Source organism: Colossoma macropomum, unplaced genomic scaffold (genome assembly GCF_904425465.1).
Source record: "Colossoma macropomum unplaced genomic scaffold, Colossoma_macropomum, whole genome shotgun sequence".
Classification (NCBI taxonomy): Eukaryota; Metazoa; Chordata; class Actinopteri; order Characiformes; family Serrasalmidae; genus Colossoma; species Colossoma macropomum.
The window spans coordinates 8477536-8495104 of NW_023494789.1; the positions used below are offsets into that span (position 1 = coordinate 8477536).

Genomic DNA, 17569 nt, shown 5'->3' on the forward strand with positions numbered 1-17569 from the left:
ACATATAAAACTCAAATGACATGGGTAGGTTTACTGGTGGTTTTGGATAGTAAATAAAATGGCTATATTTGTGTTGTAGACATTGTGACCCCTGGTTTCTATCAGCACCACTGTAAAGAAATCAGAGTCTGCAAGTTTCTCTACGATGAACCATTTCACATCAGACCACTCTGTTTACATCTCATGCAGCTCACCGAATTACGCAGAAATTTTGAAAAAATGGCGGAATTCCCCTTTCATAGCTGTTTTGACTGGAAATCAAATAAATGAAGGGTGATCGCTTTTACACAGTGATGTATAAATAAAACACACCACATACACTGTATACATACTTCACATACTGTATTCCTAACACATACTGAATAAGCCACCAGCTAAATAAAGTTATATGCTCAGAAAACTTTTCTGATCTTGTGTTGGGATGAAGGTAGAACACTATAATGAAATAAATAGTCAAGCTGTAAAAATAACAATATAATTTTATTTGTAAGTGCTTTTCAAGTCACCCAAGAATTGCATACAATAAGTCAATAGTAAATGAAACATAAAGTGTATATAAAGGATCTTAAAACAACATGGAAATCCTTAAAAATATCAAATCAAATCAAAAGGTAAACACAGAAACTAAGCATACAGACAGTAACATAAAAGGCCTCATGTTTATTTACCAAATACGAAGCCACAAGCATGGAAGGCGCAGGTGAACTGGATTATCACTTAAGTAGATACAGTAAGCACCTTATAGAGTGTAAAGAGAGGGGCCATCTAAAATTAGACCCCACCGTGCCGTTTCATACACACTGACACTAACTGACTCAGAACCAGAAAGAATACTGAAGCATTTCAGGCTTGTTGTTTTATTAAAATATTATTATTATTAATTTTACTCACTTTAGCTGGCTGAGTATATTCTCCATAAACACACTCACTTTGTCAGAAAAGCCCACCTTGTAGCTCCACCTTGCTGGTGTACAGTTACAAACTGCAGCCCATCAGTTGATTTTATTAGCCATCCTCTAAGAAATATCTGACCACAGAGCCGTTCTTGACTGGATGTTTTTGGATGGTGGATCACTCTCACATCACCCAGCAGTACTGCTGTGTGATACGGTCTTTGTCACCATGCCAATACCTTGTCAGTGTCACTGCTGTGCTGAGGTTGGTCCACCATTCAAATAATATCCGCTCAACAGCAATCATGCAGACTGTGACTGATCAATGATAAATGGAGTATAAGGCAGCTGACAAACTGGATGGGCTACAGTGTGGAAATGTGCACATATATGCATGACCTCATCCTCACCTCTAGATGTCGCCAACACACTGTGCTTTCGAAACCGAACTGCACTGTATAGGTTTTATTTTTAAATTTAAGGATTATTACAAATGAGCTTCTAAACATACAAAATAAAATCAATTTGGTGAACTAGCAGTGCAAACAAAACAATTCTGACAAGATTATTTAAAGAACAAAGTTCTAAATTTCTGCATCCAATCACTGAGATGTACACAAAGTCATTCAATTGATGTGAAATGTATCACTGCAAAGAAACATACCGACTCAGGTTTCTTTACAGTGCTGGTGACAGGAACTAGAGGTCATGATGTCACAACACAAATATAGCCAATTTATTTGCTATCTAGAATTTCCAGTGAACCTAAATGTGTCTTCTGAATTTTTATATGTAATGTTGGTAGCGATAAAATAGTGATACATGCTTTTTGGATAATGAAGTGCTTTACAACAGCCTGCACGTATCTCTCCACAATGACTTTTAAAAATACAGCCCTATGCAAAAGTTTGGGCACCCTTTGTCAAATTTTGTTGGTTTGCTAAGTGAAAATAACAGAGAATACTGTTCTCTTCTGCACCTTTTAATGCACAATTATTGTTATTTGCTGAATTTAAATTATTAAGGGGAAAAAAGCATAAAATGTGGCCTGTGCAAAAAGTTCATGCACATTTTATACTGAAGCGTTTATTTAATATGTTAAACTTAGAAATTGTGCACTAAAATTTGCAAGAAAATGTCATATTTAGCTATGGTTCCTGTAGAGAATGTGTTAACTTATTTCCACAGAATTAACAAAGTCTGTTATTTGTCTGGAAGTGTCAACATTTTGTATGCTTCATCCCAAAAGCATATCTCAAAATGATTGTAAAACAATGTTTTAAAAACTTTGTGTGATCTTGCTTTTAGAGGCATTAAACTCTTTAAACGTCTGGTTCTTATCATCACCACTATGAACCATTTTGACTTGGTAAGTTTCTCTAGAACAGAGCATCTCACAAAAAAACCTCTCTGAATGACTTTGTTTTCATCTTAACCATATAATTATGCACAAATTTTGAAAAATCAGTGGGGTTTCACTTTAGCAAGCTGTATGCTGTACAACCTGTGCAAGCTCATAAACTGGCTGGTGCGTTCTGAAAGTACTTGCATGCCTTGCATGCCGTTTTGGGCACACCTGCACCTTAACAGGGGAAGGTATGTAATTTTGCTTTGCTTAGCCATCTAATCACAGTACACAGCAAAATCCCCAGTTGAATGAACTCCTACATCTCTACCTGGACTTAATCCAGCAGTCTGGATGTCAAGCCAGTTGTCAAGATTTTTTCTGTAGGCTCCCCTGAGGACTCCTCTTTTAAGAGTTTTCTATTAAGTGCAATAACTAGCTGAGTGAATTCATTTCTTGAAACCCCAACAAAGTCTGCGCAGATGACATTGAGACATGTTTTCTGGCGGCCAGGCCGCTGCTGTTTTACCCAGTCCAGCAGCAGACCGTAGGCCCTGAGGGTCATGCTCTTCATAGACTGGCCGAGATGGCAAAGGACGTACTTGATGTCCTCAGTGAGGTTCAGACCAGCCACGAAGAAAATAGCTTTTGGACAGAATGGCAGACAAGATGATTACAATAACAGTGTAGATGAAGTCAAGGGTAAAGAGACAGACAAGACTAGTTCATACAAGAAAGAATGATCAACTTGCAACCTACAACCTTAAAAGCAAAGGTTCCTAAAGGGTTCCTAGTTTGGATTTGCAGTTCTAAGAAAAGAACTTTTATTTGGTACGAACTTTTACGTGATGTAAATGAGTTTTTTAAAAGGTCATTTACACTCACATATCACATTTACAAAAAGAGATCCACCCATTATATAGTTCTTTAGGGAACCAGAAGTGGTTCTTCTATGGCAATGCTTCAAAGAACCCTTTTTGGCACCTTTATATTTGAAAGTGTACCAACAGTTACAGTGCTGTGCGTATGTCAGACATTACCCTTCATTTGTTTAATTGCCATTAAGTATGTGTTACTTAAAATACAAATCAAACTAAAAATAGTATCATTTCTTTCAGTATTTACTGTGTCCACCTCTTTGTCTTTATGAAAGCTGCCATTCTTTTCAGGATACTTGCTTTCAGTTTTTCAAAGAAATCTGCAGGGATATTTTCCCACACCTCAAAAATTCAGTCTTAGAAGTTGGTTACATTTTCTGCTTCTCACAATCCAGGTGACCTCAAACACATCTCATTGTTCTGAGAACACCAGCAGCTTTCTTGTTTGCAAACGTTCTTCTTCGTTTATTAGTAATGGCTTCTTAAACAGCTACAGTGGAAGGATGGACAGAAACACCTGTAGATGTTTTCAGATCTGAAGCAGCTTGATTTTCTCCTCTTTCTCAAAGATAAAGGCTGTTTATTTTGATGGTGATCGTTTTGGTGGCCTTATAGGTCTTGCGCGACTGCTTGGAGTCCCATTTTCACTATCTATTTTAATCAGTTTTGGAAACTCCTGTTTTTTTCCCACATATAACTAATCTCAGAATTATCTCCTGAAAAATTAATAACCAGTACTTAATGTAAATTAAATAAATAAAGGGTGGTCCTTGACTTTTGCACAGTACTGTACACTGAACATAGTTCAAAAAGCTGTGGGTCCATATCTGTCAAACCTCTTGAAGTAAGACCACTGACTTCAGCTAAGCTATGGCAATATTACTGAATTCATGAACCCCTTTAATGGCCAGCCATTACATTTCTTGTAACAAAGAAAACAGGTATGACAGCTTTTCTAAATATAGCTCACCTGGTCTTCCCACTGTCTCTTTTTTTTGCTCCAGGTATGATATAACCACATTTGGGTCAGACTCATTGGCCCACCAGTAATCCCACCCTGGCCACAGCTCCTTGTGACCACTCCCAGCTGAGTCATCGTACGATAGAATAACCTGATAGCCTTGAGTCCAGCATGCTTTCAGTGTGGGTACTTCCTGAGACGGGATATGAAAGCGGATGAGGAATGGATGGTTTTGTGTTCCTAAGTATGTCGGGTAGTGTAAAGAGGAACTTACTGTTTTGGGACAGAGCTTCTTGTCAAAGAGGTTTTTCAGGAAGTCAATGAGTTTATTGTGCTGGGCAGAATTCACACCATCAAAAGCAGAAAGAGCAATGATGACCACTTCCTTAGCATGCTGCTCTAACCAGTGGGCAACATCACTGAGCGCCTCCTTCAAAAAGATAATTATATTACATCAATATACAAGTAATTGGCTATGCAATTAAAATAGAATACATACATTTAAAAATACTAACCACTGTAGGTGTGTCCTGTTTTGTTTCACGTTGTGGTGCTGGACTATATCTATGTCATATTGGGATTATATTGCTACATATTGTGAGTGCAATATGCTGTGCAATATGTCTGCATTATTTTGATCATAATGATTAATGTTTGATGGATCATGTGAATGTCTTGGTGCATCCAAGCACCAAAAGAACATGTGTGTGTTCAGCAATGTGAAGGCTGATTTCACTATAACCATTATCAAACAATATACTGTGCAGCCTTACTACATGAAAACTAGGCACTAACAGCACCCACCTTTACAGTAACCAAAGAGTATATCCCATGGGCGAAGTAAAAGGTCTGATCGGAATCATTCGTCTTGTGGGCAATCCTGAGGTCAAGGAATCGAATTCCTGAATCCAGTTGGGTGGAAATGACCAGGCCCTGAACAGAAATAAAAGGTTTGTATTTGACGAGAGAGAGCAATAAAAAGACAAACACAAAGTTATACAAGTGCAGACATGGCACGGCTGCACGATGTAGACAAAATGTATCATAATTTTATTGATACAGATCATGATTTTGATATACCCTGTTCTGCACACGCACAGACTGAGAAAACCGAAAGAAATCAGAGTAAGAGTTTACATGCACAGAGAAATCTGATTACTGAGCTAAAATCCACCTCTCTTTATCAGATTTCTTAATCGGATTTCTAGATCGGAGTATGGTGTTTACATGACCATTTGAATAAACGGATAACTGAAGAAATCTGATTATGATCGGACTATTGAGCGCATGTAAACTCACTCAATGTTTAGCTCACTCTGGGTTACCGCATTAAAATGTGTGAATGTTATTAATTTTGCTGAATTGTAGCATTTCCCTGTAATGCTTACTTCAGATAGCAGTCTCAGTTTCTATGTTTTAGAAATGTTTATATACCAGCACCAGTATCAGCACGTAAAAGTATCAGATATAATCGGCCCACAATTCCCATATCGGTGCATCCCTAATTTTTATTCTACATAAATTCTTAACAAACTTTTTTTTCAAACTTTATTTGAAACCTTCACACCTTCCATATTCGCACATCATTCTGTCTTTTTGGCCCATGGCCCACAATAAGCATTGCACTTTGGACCCCCAAGACAAAAAGTCTGGGCACCCTTACATTACAGGGTTCATTTACATACCGGGGCCCTCATACTAATTAGAGCTGGGCAATATGACAATATTTATTGTTATCATAATAAATTTCATCACAATAATCATAATAAGCTAAAAAAAATTAAGAAACAGTCCTAAAACAAAGGCAGAGCCGCTCACAAGCCCAGCACAGTCTGCCTACCTGAGTGGTGCCCCACTTGTTCACACAAGGCCGAATGATACAGGGCACGATGTGGTCCAGCACTCTCAGGATCCTGGGCTGTGAACGCAGTACTGAGGAATGCTGGTCCAGGCAGTAAGTCATGGTGTCATGACTTCCTAAAGGACACAAAACCAGACCAAATGACACAAAACGTTTACAGTGACAACACATTAGTACACTGACACCACTAACAGCTGTATCTGCTACAAGTTGCTGTGCTGTGGTCCTACCAGGAATGGCGAGATCCCACAGAGGAACATCCAGGAGCTGTGGAGGCAGCTGTGACATCCAGTCCGTACAGCTGGAAACATCCCATCTCCTCTCCATGTCTGTCATTCCTCGGTATTTTCATTCAGAACTAACGTCAGTCTGACAGCAAATGCAAAACAAAGGAAAACGAAGGCGAAGTGAAGCAGCTAGTTCACCGTGAAAGCTGGTTTAAAGCACACAGTTCCGTCTTCTTCTGCGCTTCTTCGACATGAACTAAGACCGTCGAGGTGAAACGAAGGATTAACACCGTTTCGTGTTGCAAATTCGCTTCATGGCGGCTTTTGGAGAAACTGAGGCTGTGAAATACAGGACACTGGCGGAAGGAAGCTAACGCTAAAAAACAAAAACAAAACAGCGAAAACAGCGAAGCCACAGTGCAGCTGTACAGTGTGAAGTTGGGGGCGGGGTTTAGTGTCCAGCCCCGCCCACATCCATCACGTGGAGACCGGCACAGCACAGTTCATTCTTTTGTTATATTCGCAGAACATTTTATTCACAAAAACACATTTTCAAATTGAAATGTTTGATTACATCCTTTAAAATGAGCAACAATAAGAAGAACAATACCTTCCTTAAATATCAAATAACTGGAGCATGCTGACATATTTTGAATGCTTGAATATAAGGTTATCATTATTATTATTATTATTATTATTATTATTATTATTATTGTTACTATAGCATTTTTTCTCTTTGTCAGTTACTCATTTATATTTATTGTTTTAGTTTATTTTATGCTATTTTTAACAAAAATAAAACAAAAAAAAAACAACATCAATGCATTTACTTTACAATACAAGTCAAGAAAACTGAATTTGTGAATTCTGCTGGTTTGAAGGTATTTGCTCCCCACAGCTTGAGTTCAGTGTGTTATATATTATGTCGCCTGAAGATGAGGAAATGACACATAAAATGTGAGGATGACACATAAAAGAGGTTCTTGTGTGCACACATACACACACCGCTGTTATGTGGTCAATCTTTAAGATACTGACAGTCATTCAGAGTGGTTTCTTGGAAAATGCTTCACTTCACATATATATACACAATACTGACTCAGTATTTTTGAAATAAACCTTTTTCTTTTTAAAAAAAAATCGAAAAAAGTATACACACACACACACTTTACATATATATACATACATATATATATATATATATATATATATATATATATATATACCGACCAGGCATAACATTATGACTGCTCATTGTCCATTTTATCAGCTCCACTTACTATATAGGTGCACTTTGTAGTTCTACAATTACAGACTGTAGTCCATCTGTTTCTCTGCATACTTTGTTAGCCCCCTTTTACCCTGTTCCTCAGTGGTCAGGAGCCCATGGACCCTCAAAGAGCAGGTACTATTTGGGTGGTGGATCATTCTCAGCACTGCAGTAACACTGACGTGGTGGTGGTGTGTTAGTGTGTGTTGTGCTGGTCTGAGTGGATCAGACACAGCAGTGCTGCTGGAGTTTTTAAACACTGTGTCCACTCACTGTCCACTCTATCAGAGACTCCTACATCGTCAGTCCACCTTGTAGATGTAAAGTCAGAGACGATAGCTCATCTGCTGCTGCACAGTTTGTGTTAGTCATCCTCTAGTCCTTCATCAGTGGTCACAGGACGCTGCCCACAGGATGCTGTTGGCTGGATATTTTTGGCTGGTGGACTATTCTCAGTCCAGCAGTGACACTGAGGTGTTTAAAAACTCCAGCAGCACTGCTGTGTCTGATCCACTCAGACCAGTGCAACACACACTAACACGCCACTACCACATCAGCGTTACTGCAGTGCACTGACCAAATGATCAACTGACCAAATGAATATCAACAAGCACACAAATCTGCACATAATAAAGAAGCCCCTGCATGGTTACTCTACATTTCTCTGGTGGACACTCATTTCAGAATTTTGCTCTCTCTGCCACTCATGCATTTTTAGTACCTCTATATTGCATTGTGAGTTGTATTGTAGTCAAAGACAATATTTGTTTAATTTCCAGGCAGAATGACCATCAATTGCAATTTATTCAGCCTCAGCAACTATATACAGTGCTGTGAAAAAGGCACAACCTACTGCTGACCAAAAAGAACACAAAGGCTTGACTCACATTTGCCAAAAAATGTCTAGATGACCCCAAGACCTTTGGGATAATATTCTGTGGACTGATGAGTCAAAGGTGGAACTTTTTGGAAGAAGTGGGTTCCATTACATAAAGCCAACACCGCCCACCACCATAAGAACATTATACCAACAGTCAAACATGGTGGTGGTAGTGTGATGGTCTGAGGCTGCTTTGCTTCTTCAGGACCTGGACGTCTTGTCATAATTGATGGAACCATAATTTCTGTTTTCTATCAGAAAATCCTGTCTATTTGTGACCTGAAGTTCAAGCAGTGTTGGGTTATGCTGAAGGACAATGATCCAAAGCACACAAGCAAATCCACCTCTGAATGGCTCAAATGAAACAAAATGAAGGTTGTGCAGTGGTCGATTCAAAATCCTGACTTGAGTCCCATTGAGATGCTGTGACAAGACCTTAAATGGGCAATTCATGCTCGAAAACCCTCCTATGTAGCCAAATTAAAACAATTCTGGAAAGAACAGTGGACCAAAATTCCTCCACAGTGATGTAAAAGACTCATCGCAAGTAAATCTTTGTGTTCATTAAATGAAATGATCATTTAAAAGCTGCATTTTGTTTATTTGTGTTGTCCTATCTCATATTAAAATTAGTTGGATGATCTGAAACATTTTAATATGACAAATTAGCAAAAATAGAAGAAATCAAGTGGGGGCAAATACTTTTTCATAGCACTGTATACCATCAATATTGTTAGTACCTTCACCCTTTACCTTTAGCCCAGCTTCCATTCTTGCTTTCAGTTTTCCAAAGAAATCTGCAGAGATATTTTTCCTCACCTCCAATCAGTTGGCTGCCTCAAGACAGCTACACATCCTTTTAGACTCATAGCCCTGAGCAGATGTTCTCTGCTTTCTGAAAGACGAAAGCCCCTTAAATGGCCAGGGCCCACTTGCAGGCCCAAAGGTTTACTACACACTTCTATAACCTAAGAGTAGCTAATTCAGTTTGCATTGAAGTCCCTGTAATTACTGAATAGTAAGCCTTAGTATGTAATAAGCCTGGGATTTTAAAATGTTAAGTACTGTTGATCTGATAGGGACAGTTTTGGTGGGCTGTCAGGTCCTGTAGGTGGCTGTTAGGAGTCCCATCTTCTTGGGGATCATGTTTTAAACTTTGCCCTTCCTTATGCTAGTGGAATATTTCATATCTAATCTCCTCAGAAACATTATACCTTGTATTTAATGCCCATTTTGACTGAAAAATTAATAAATGAAGTATGGTCTGTAACACAGTACTGTATCTACCTGTATGTAAGCAATACTTGAGTAAAGTTTTTTTGTTTATTTTTTTTATTTCAATCGTTAAACAGATCATCGCTCCATTCAATAAGACACAACACAGTAAAAACAAGACCAAGTGTTCTTATGGCACAGATGGCAAGATTATTCAAGATTATTCATTGTATTCTTATCACATCATACTTTACATGTATCTGCATTTTAACCATTGTACTAAATGTAAACTGGAAAGTCCAAGATTTTAAAAACTCCTTATTCTTTTCACTCAGTGTACAATGAAGATATTCTGGACCATCATAAACTCCATCATCATAAATCACTTCACAGTTTTTACTAAGCAGGGAAGCGAGAAGGTGTTTTAAGGTGGGGGTGCTGAAATTTTAAGCAGTGTGACCTTACCGACGACATCATGTAATATCATTTGCCATTTTTCATTCTTCTTTTTCTGGCTGATTTACATTAAACTGACCATGTCATACAGTGGTGTTTTGAGATGAGAGAGAGGACGATATAAACATTTATAAAACCTATAGTTCCGGTCCTAAAATCTGATTGGCTGAGCCTCGTTCAAAGCCAACCGCCTCACAGCAATACAACTCTATATTACTGCACCATGTCACGAAAAATCATTGTGTTGTTCATGGAGTAATCTTTGAGTCTAATGCTGCTCGCATTAGAACTAGGTCAGCTAGCTAACGGGCTAAAAGAAAGTTAACAGTCTAAATAACTCCATCATTAATATCACAAGCTTGAATTAAAGTACATACGATATGATTCACTGTAAATCGGCAATATAAACATCTAAAGAATGTCACTTGAATGTTTTACACGCTTTAAATATTTGTGTTTCAGTCAGAAGTCGCATCAAACCCAGGCAGGCAGGCTCCATGCTCCCTAAATAGTGTTCTAGCTATGAAAGTTTAGAAATTCTACCTCTACAGCCAAGTGTGGATGTGGCCCAAATGACAATTTCTTTGCTATATTATGCACCGTTGTGGTGCAGGATCCAGTATTTAAATTCATACCTACCGCTGTTTTATAAAAGCAATAAGCAGCTTGAGGCCGTGCATTTCTGCGATTTTATCACAGGGATGTGAGTTTTAGGCACTCCGCTTCACAACTTAAGAACAACCTCTCCCACGATAAAATCGCAGTAAGGCATAGGCTCAAGTGGCTTATTGCTTTAATAACTGATACAACAGACCACTGATACACTTCCTCTCTCTGCTCCCTAGTTCTGGATGAGCTTTATGCAAATGAATTGAGTGGGGACCAATCAGATTGTTGATATGTGGCGCGGTAACTGTGTCTCTCACACACTAAGACTTAACACTGAAAAGCACACAGAGCAGGAGAATCATGACTGATAAACGCTTCATTATTAGGTTAGATGACTTTTTAAAGTTAAAAACAAAGTTAGGCCACCTTGAGGGTCAGAACTGGCCTCTATCTCCGCAGACTTTTTCTCTTTGAAACCTCAGCCTGCGTGTTTGTGCAACACAGGCCCCAAAGCGGCTGACTGTTTTCAGCTCACTGTCATGGAAATATGGTGTTCACTTAGACAGTTAATGACTACAAAAGATTTTTAAAGTATAAAAATACAAACTTCACTCTAAAATGTTTTAAAATTATTATTAACAAATGCTATCCTGAAATCAGGGGGTGCTACAGCCCCCTCAGCACCCCCACTTCCCGCATCCCTGTTACTCAGCATTAGTTTAGTAATACTTCCAACTAGTAGAATCTACAAGCACATACAATTAATAGCACCCTGTTTCTTGATTATGCTTGTTTTAATATTCTAGTGGGTTTGAAGTGCTTTCGCATGTGTATCTTGACCATGAAACATTTCTTGATTGTGGATTCATCGTCCATCAGTATCACCAGTCTTTAATCTTAAACCAAAGGTATACCATAGTTACAGGCATGATTCCCTTTTGAAATTCAATCAGAACTGTAATGATTTCATATATTCATCGTCTCAAACAAAACAAAATATCACTCATTAAATTCAGACCGTCATTAGTTTGATGCGTGCAGTGATTCTGTTTGGCTGAGTAACAGTTCTGTGCACATAACTTGCACAGAATTCTCATGACTCAGCCGGCAAATGAATTTGGAGGAATTCCCTTCACTCCTAAACCAGAGACCTAGAGAGAACAAAGCACACCAGATGAAGAACACATTTACATATTCTGCACACTTACAGTGTACAAAAGTTTGGGTGCTCCTGGTCAAATGACATGTTGATTTTTTAAGCTACACATCCTCTACAGAGAACACACTTCTGCACATTTCAATGCACAATTACTGTTTATGTGCGGAACTGAAAATATTGGAAGCATAAAATGTGGCCTGTGCAGAAGTTCTGGCACATTTTATTGTATTTTTTATTTTTCACCCAATATGTTAAACTGAACAAATACATATTTGCAGAAAAATGCCAAATTCAAGCGTGCACACTTGTGGAGGATGCTTTAACTTATTATCAATTAGAAATTATCACATGTAAAACATGCAACATGACTGGGGATGTTTAAACTATTGTATAAGTCTGTATACAAAATATAACACCACTCTAATATCAAAACATCATAATTCCATTTTTTTTTAGCTATTCTTAGAATCAAAACATCATATGACAAGGGGTGGACAAACTGTTGCATACAACTATATAACATCATGCCATGAAGCGCATAGAAGAGTTCAGTTCAACACTGATGCTAAGATTATCACTTTTAGGAGACTAAAACATCTAAGATAACTGGTGCACCACACTGATTTATCAGTCTACTCAGGCTTTAGGAGGCATTTCTTTTTAATAATTGCATATTTTTTAATTTAAGGGGATGTATTCTGCATTCTTCTATAAGATTTTCATTTTGGAGATATAAGGTTCTGTTATGACAGTGTTGATGAATGAATAAGGACACAATATATGCAATACAGGGACTTTTTGTTTCTAGCAGTATCTGAGCTCAGGACAAGTTTTCTCTCTAACCTACTGGTAACTAGCAAAGATACTTTCTCTAGATAGACAAAGCAAGTCACACTGGATAAGAGCATCTGCTAAATGCTGTAAATGTAATGTAAATGCAGTATATTGGCTGGATAACAGCTTAGACAATGGACTTTTTCTACCACAACACCTCATCAAATGCTACATAATAAATAACTGATGAACACTGTACTTACCCTAAAAATGCAGCCAGCTTGGGGCTGTTGGGCACGCGCTTCCTCGTCCATGCCTTTATAAGCAGAGGTGACGTACAGGTCAGTGTAGTCTTTCCCTCCAAAACAGCACGAGGTTGTTTTCGCAACGGGCAGCTTCACTGTCTGCAGCCTGGTACCTGAGAAAAGCAGACAACAAGGAAAGTCTTAAAAAGTACAACAGAAATGTATTTAAGAGATATTTATTTACACAGAAATCCTCACCTGTTTGTGGGTCAATGCGTAGCACTCTTCCTCCATTGTAGCAGGCCATCCACAGTTTGCCCTCTGCATCGATGCACATGCCATCAGGAATGCCTTCGTCTTTCTCAAGCCGGTATACGGTTCTTCTATTAGCTTAAGAGACAAAGACAGGCAGGCATAGAGTCAGTTTTCCTGTCCACGATTATCAAGAAATTGTGTACATTAGATTTTTCACTGTTACTTTGATAGTCAGAGATCCAGGCCACATGCCTCTGTGGATTCAGCACTGGTATGATAATAAGGATAAATATAGGTCTCCATAGATAACTCACATATGGCTCCGGTCTGCATATCATAATCAAAGGCCTCCAGCATGTACTTCAGACTGTCTATGTAGTAGAAGTAGCGATGGTCCAGAGACCAATCCATCCCGTTGGAGAGGTCCACCTGATCAAAGTGTTTGATGACAGAGTGGTCAGCTTGAAGGCTATACAGAGAGCCTTGCTTCTTCTCTACCTCAGCCGGACGCACTTCCAGACCCATGGTGCCTACGTACAAGAAGAACCAGGAATCAGCACAGAGGAGCACATGCTTACTTGAGTCCGAATTGTAGGATTTGTAAGCAGCACAGTGGAATGTACATTATGTAAGGCTTATGTTAAGCACACTCTTAAAAATTATGCTTCTTCAAGGGTTCTTTAGTAAGGAAAATGGTTCTATAGAGAACCATGAGCACTCAAAGAACCTTTGCATGATTAAAGGGTTCTTTGCATCGTGAAATGGTTCTTCAGATTGATAGAGAATGTGCTGTAGATGGTTCTATAAAGAACCTTTTTGAAAAGCGTTCTATATAGCACCAAAAAGGGCTATTGTTTTATTGTTACGATATCAAGCTTGTAATAATACAGGGAGATTCACTCGAAAGAGGCCCTGAATATTCTGTAATAACTCTCAGTAGGGCGAAGCAATCTGAACGAAACAACGTGCAATGTGTCTGGCAGAAAACGGAGATCACTTCCAGCATCACATGTAATGCAATTGATTACACATACATCAAGGTATGTAGCGTATTTTTTTAGTTCAGACTGCTTCATCCTAACGGGAGTTACAGCAGAATATTCGGGGCCTCTTTCAAGTGAATCTCCCTGTAGAAGTACTCTTTTTGGTACTATATAGAACCCTTTTGAAAGCTTATGCTGTCTTTATCGTTAGACTCGTTAGCAACCTGGAGCCTAAATGAGTAACATCTATGGCCCTAAATGTTAAAAAGTGAAGTGAAGCGAAGAACGCCATTAGCCACTCTTTATCTTTCCCTTTGCCACACCAATAAAATCTAACCCAGCCACAAAAAGTTCAGCTACACTCCTGCATGTCAATAGGAACAATGTGTATATCACACTGGAAAAAAGGTATGTATTTCTCATTAGGTACACAGCATGCATTTTACTGTTACAGAGAAACAACGCTTCAGGACCAACACATGGTTCTCAAAACTCTCACACTCACACACCTGCGAAGAACCTGCCAGCGGGGTCCACCTTCCCATCGTTAAAGCGAGTTTTGCTCTTGTCTGTGTCCACGTGAGCGATGGTGGTGATAGAGCGTTTCTGCCAGTCCACCGCAGCGAAGCGCGTTCCCTCTCCAATCATGTAACCTCCTGACCTCCGTGGGACCACACAGCCCACAAACGTCTCTGTAATGACGAAGAGATACATGAGAGAAGAATTACCCAAACAAATAATACTTTTAACCATTTAACCATTTAAAGCGATGATTTGGCCAAAGGTGAACGCTGAATAAAGAAACTAACTTCAGAAGACAAACATATTGAAGAAACGACTGTAGTTGGAAACATATAAACTTCATTCACTGCATTAAACAACAGGTTTAACTGAACTTTAAATGTAAGTTAATGTAACAAGATTTGGACCGGTCCATTGATCTGTTTGCCATGAAATTCTGCCATGATGTAAAAGACAGCTGCTAAATTTCAAATTATGTAGAAAAAAAACAACAAACATGGAGATACATTGCTGTTTTGTTCCGACAGCAACGATACATACACATTTAAAGTGTGCATGCTGATTTTCTGAATGAAAATATGTTAACACATCTACAGAGAACATACTTAAATATGACATTTTTCTGCAAGTTTTAGTGCACATTTTCTATTTATTTTCGGGGTTTAACACATTGGAAACAAACAAGGCATTTGATATAAAATGTGCTATAACTTTTGCACAGGCTACATTTTATGTTTTACTTTTCCCCCAAGATGTTATTAAACACTTGACCAAATTTCCGCAAATTTGAATGGATTTTTTTTCCATTTAAGCAGTGCATTTGCTCTGGCTTCCTCCCAGAGTCCAAAGACATTCAGTCAGGCCAACTGGACATGCTAAATTGCCCCTAGGTGTGAGTGTGTGTGTGTGTGTGTGTGTGAATGTATATGTCTGTCTGTCTGTCCTGTGATGGACTGGCAAACTGTCCAGGGTGTTAGCCCAATGACTGCTGGGATAGGCTCCAGCCCCCCCTGCATTTTGTTATAGGAGTGGACAAAATGTGGCATTAAAAAATAGTGCTGTTAATAAACAATCAGTGCTATTAATGCATACATATATATTTTTAATAAGTGGACAAAGTGAACCCATGACTGGCTACTACAGGCCCCAGCAGTGAGCATACAGGAAAATGAAGAAAAAAAAAAAGATGAGACAACAGAATCCGCAGAAAGCGACACCATCGAGTCAGCGCTTAATGCAGATGATGCATCTGAAAAAAACTACATCCATGGCCTTACGCAATGCCAGAGTGGGAAATTGGTACAGTCGGGGGAATTCCTGGTGGGCTGGTACTGTTTTAGGCCGGTTACTGTGAGCTAATGAATAAATTCACAGCATAAGAATGGTCAAACTGTGAATGTTACCTCTAAGTGTATATCTGTAGTATTTCAGAGGTTAAACCAGCAGCCCCCTTCTCAGAGATACATCCCCAGTTTACTGACTGTAACTGACAGTCGTACAGCGAATAGAGACTAGGAGAAGCTGAAGGAACAGCCTATAGCCTGATGTAATGACATTGATATTAAGTGATTAAATGACCCTTATTAGTCCCACAACGGGGAAGTTTCACCTCTGCATTTAACCCATCCGTGCAGTGAAACACCACATACACATTAGTGAATGCACACACACAAGGGGGCAGTGAGCATACTTGCCTGGAGCAGTGGGCAGCCCTATCCACAGCGCCCGGGGAGCAGTTGGGGGTTAGGTGCCTTGCTCAAGGGCACTTCAGTCACATACTGTCATCACAGGGCTGGGTCCCTAACCTTCAGCCCATGACTGCCCCAACTGCAGGACATTAGTGCATTTTGTGTGTGTGTGTGAGCTGGTCTGCACCATGTAACTCCCAGTTTTAAAACCTACTCCGGCCCTGGCCATAGTCAAAAGAACTATTTGATCTGGTGTTCAGTATTGAGTTCTAAATTTTTGTGTATGATGCCTGGAGTGATGCTGCCTTAGATCGATGGTTGTGTACCTCCTACTCACCATCAGCTATGACATCTAGTTTACAAATTTGAATTAGAAATAAATATTAAAGAAATACTATAATTTTTTTACTTGTGCATGTACTTTTACACTTCCACTTCAGTATAAAATCTGTCATACTTCAACTTTTACTCAATTGTTTTTTTTTACCAGATTACTGGTACTTTTACTTAAGTAAGGGACTTGTATACTTATACCACCTCAGGTCAGCGCAACTTACATTACACATTCTCGGATTCAATTGTGGTCAAGGTCCTGATTAAGGGTCAGAGTCAGAGATGACATCTGATTGGCTTACCTGTAGACATACTCTCTGTTTGAGTGGTCAAAGAGCTCCACCTGCTGATCCTTTGGCCAGTGATGTCCACATACAAGAGAGTGGCATCTTTCTCCTCCCAGACAGGACCCTCTCCGATCTCATTAGGCTCCTTCACAACGCACTCCACCTTAATAGAGGACATGGTCTCTGAAAAGGCAGAGAGTCAGTGATTGTGAGCTGTAGTGCTTTAGTCCAGTGGTCTGTGCAGTGGCAGCAGAGTCAAACAGACGGTGACAACTAGAGCGTAAGAGAGAGAGGACGGGGAGAATGCTGACAGGACAGACAGACAGACAGACAGACACACACACACACACACACACACACACACAGACAGTTCGGCGTAATTTTCGACATGAAACCCAAACTGCTGCAGTAATCGGCCCTGATTCTCAAAGCGAAGTCAAACTGAACACACTGCTTAGTGAAGTGAGTCTCAGAGCGGCGATCATGTGACCGCAGACAGCGCCTCCCTGCAGACAACACAAACTCACACTGAACTACTTTACAGCAGCAGGAAAGTTCCGTTTGTAACGTATTTAAACAGAATCTGAGCTCCACTTTACCTTCGTCAGTATAATCGACCCTCGCTGTCCAGTCGGTGTCTAATCGGCCTAATCTGGTCGGTGTTTGTTTTTAGTGTATGAAGTTCGCAGCGTTTGGACTTCTGACCGAGCGAGTGAGAGCAGCGCCCT

General features: G+C 39.4%; 2 protein-coding genes across 2 annotated transcripts; both read right to left on the reverse strand.

The window, feature by feature from the left end:
* Window positions 1-461: 461 nt before the first annotated feature.
* zgc:112023 (PI-PLC X domain-containing protein 1) lies at window positions 462-6611 on the reverse strand. The gene is made up of 6 exons (XM_036569993.1): window positions 6169-6611; window positions 5918-6054; window positions 4882-5010; window positions 4352-4507; window positions 4087-4270; window positions 462-2883 (listed from the first exon to the last, which is right to left on the reverse strand). Exons 1-6 carry the CDS (start codon window positions 6272-6274, stop codon window positions 2576-2578), a joined length of 1020 nt encoding a protein of 339 aa, XP_036425886.1. The 5' UTR covers window positions 6275-6611; the 3' UTR covers window positions 462-2575.
* A 4859-nt stretch (window positions 6612-11470) lies between these two features.
* LOC118807853 (regucalcin-like) lies at window positions 11471-17569 on the reverse strand. The gene is made up of 7 exons (XM_036569998.1): window positions 17441-17569; window positions 16857-17024; window positions 14521-14703; window positions 13343-13558; window positions 13032-13163; window positions 12792-12946; window positions 11471-11746 (listed from the first exon to the last, which is right to left on the reverse strand). Exons 2-7 carry the CDS (start codon window positions 17017-17019, stop codon window positions 11696-11698), a joined length of 900 nt encoding a protein of 299 aa, XP_036425891.1. The 5' UTR covers window positions 17020-17024; window positions 17441-17569; the 3' UTR covers window positions 11471-11695.

Coding starts and splice junctions, on each gene's coding strand:
- zgc:112023 (XM_036569993.1), bottom strand. CDS start 6,274: ATGACAGACATGGAGAGGAGATGGGATGTTTCCAGCTGTACGGACTGG. Junction 6,055..6,168: donor GTGGGATCTCGCCATTCCTG/GTAGGACCACAG, acceptor TGTGTCCTTTAG/GAAGTCATGACACCATGACT. Junction 4,508..4,881: donor ACTCTTTGGTTACTGTAAAG/GTGGGTGCTGTT, acceptor ATCTTTTTGAAG/GAGGCGCTCAGTGATGTTGC.
- LOC118807853 (XM_036569998.1), bottom strand. CDS start 17,019: ATGTCCTCTATTAAGGTGGAGTGCGTTGTGAAGGAGCCTAATGAGATC. Junction 14,704..16,856: donor AACAGAGAGTATGTCTACAG/GTAAGCCAATCA, acceptor TCGTCATTACAG/AGACGTTTGTGGGCTGTGTG. Junction 13,164..13,342: donor TATGCAGACCGGAGCCATAT/GTGAGTTATCTA, acceptor TTGTCTCTTAAG/CTAATAGAAGAACCGTATAC.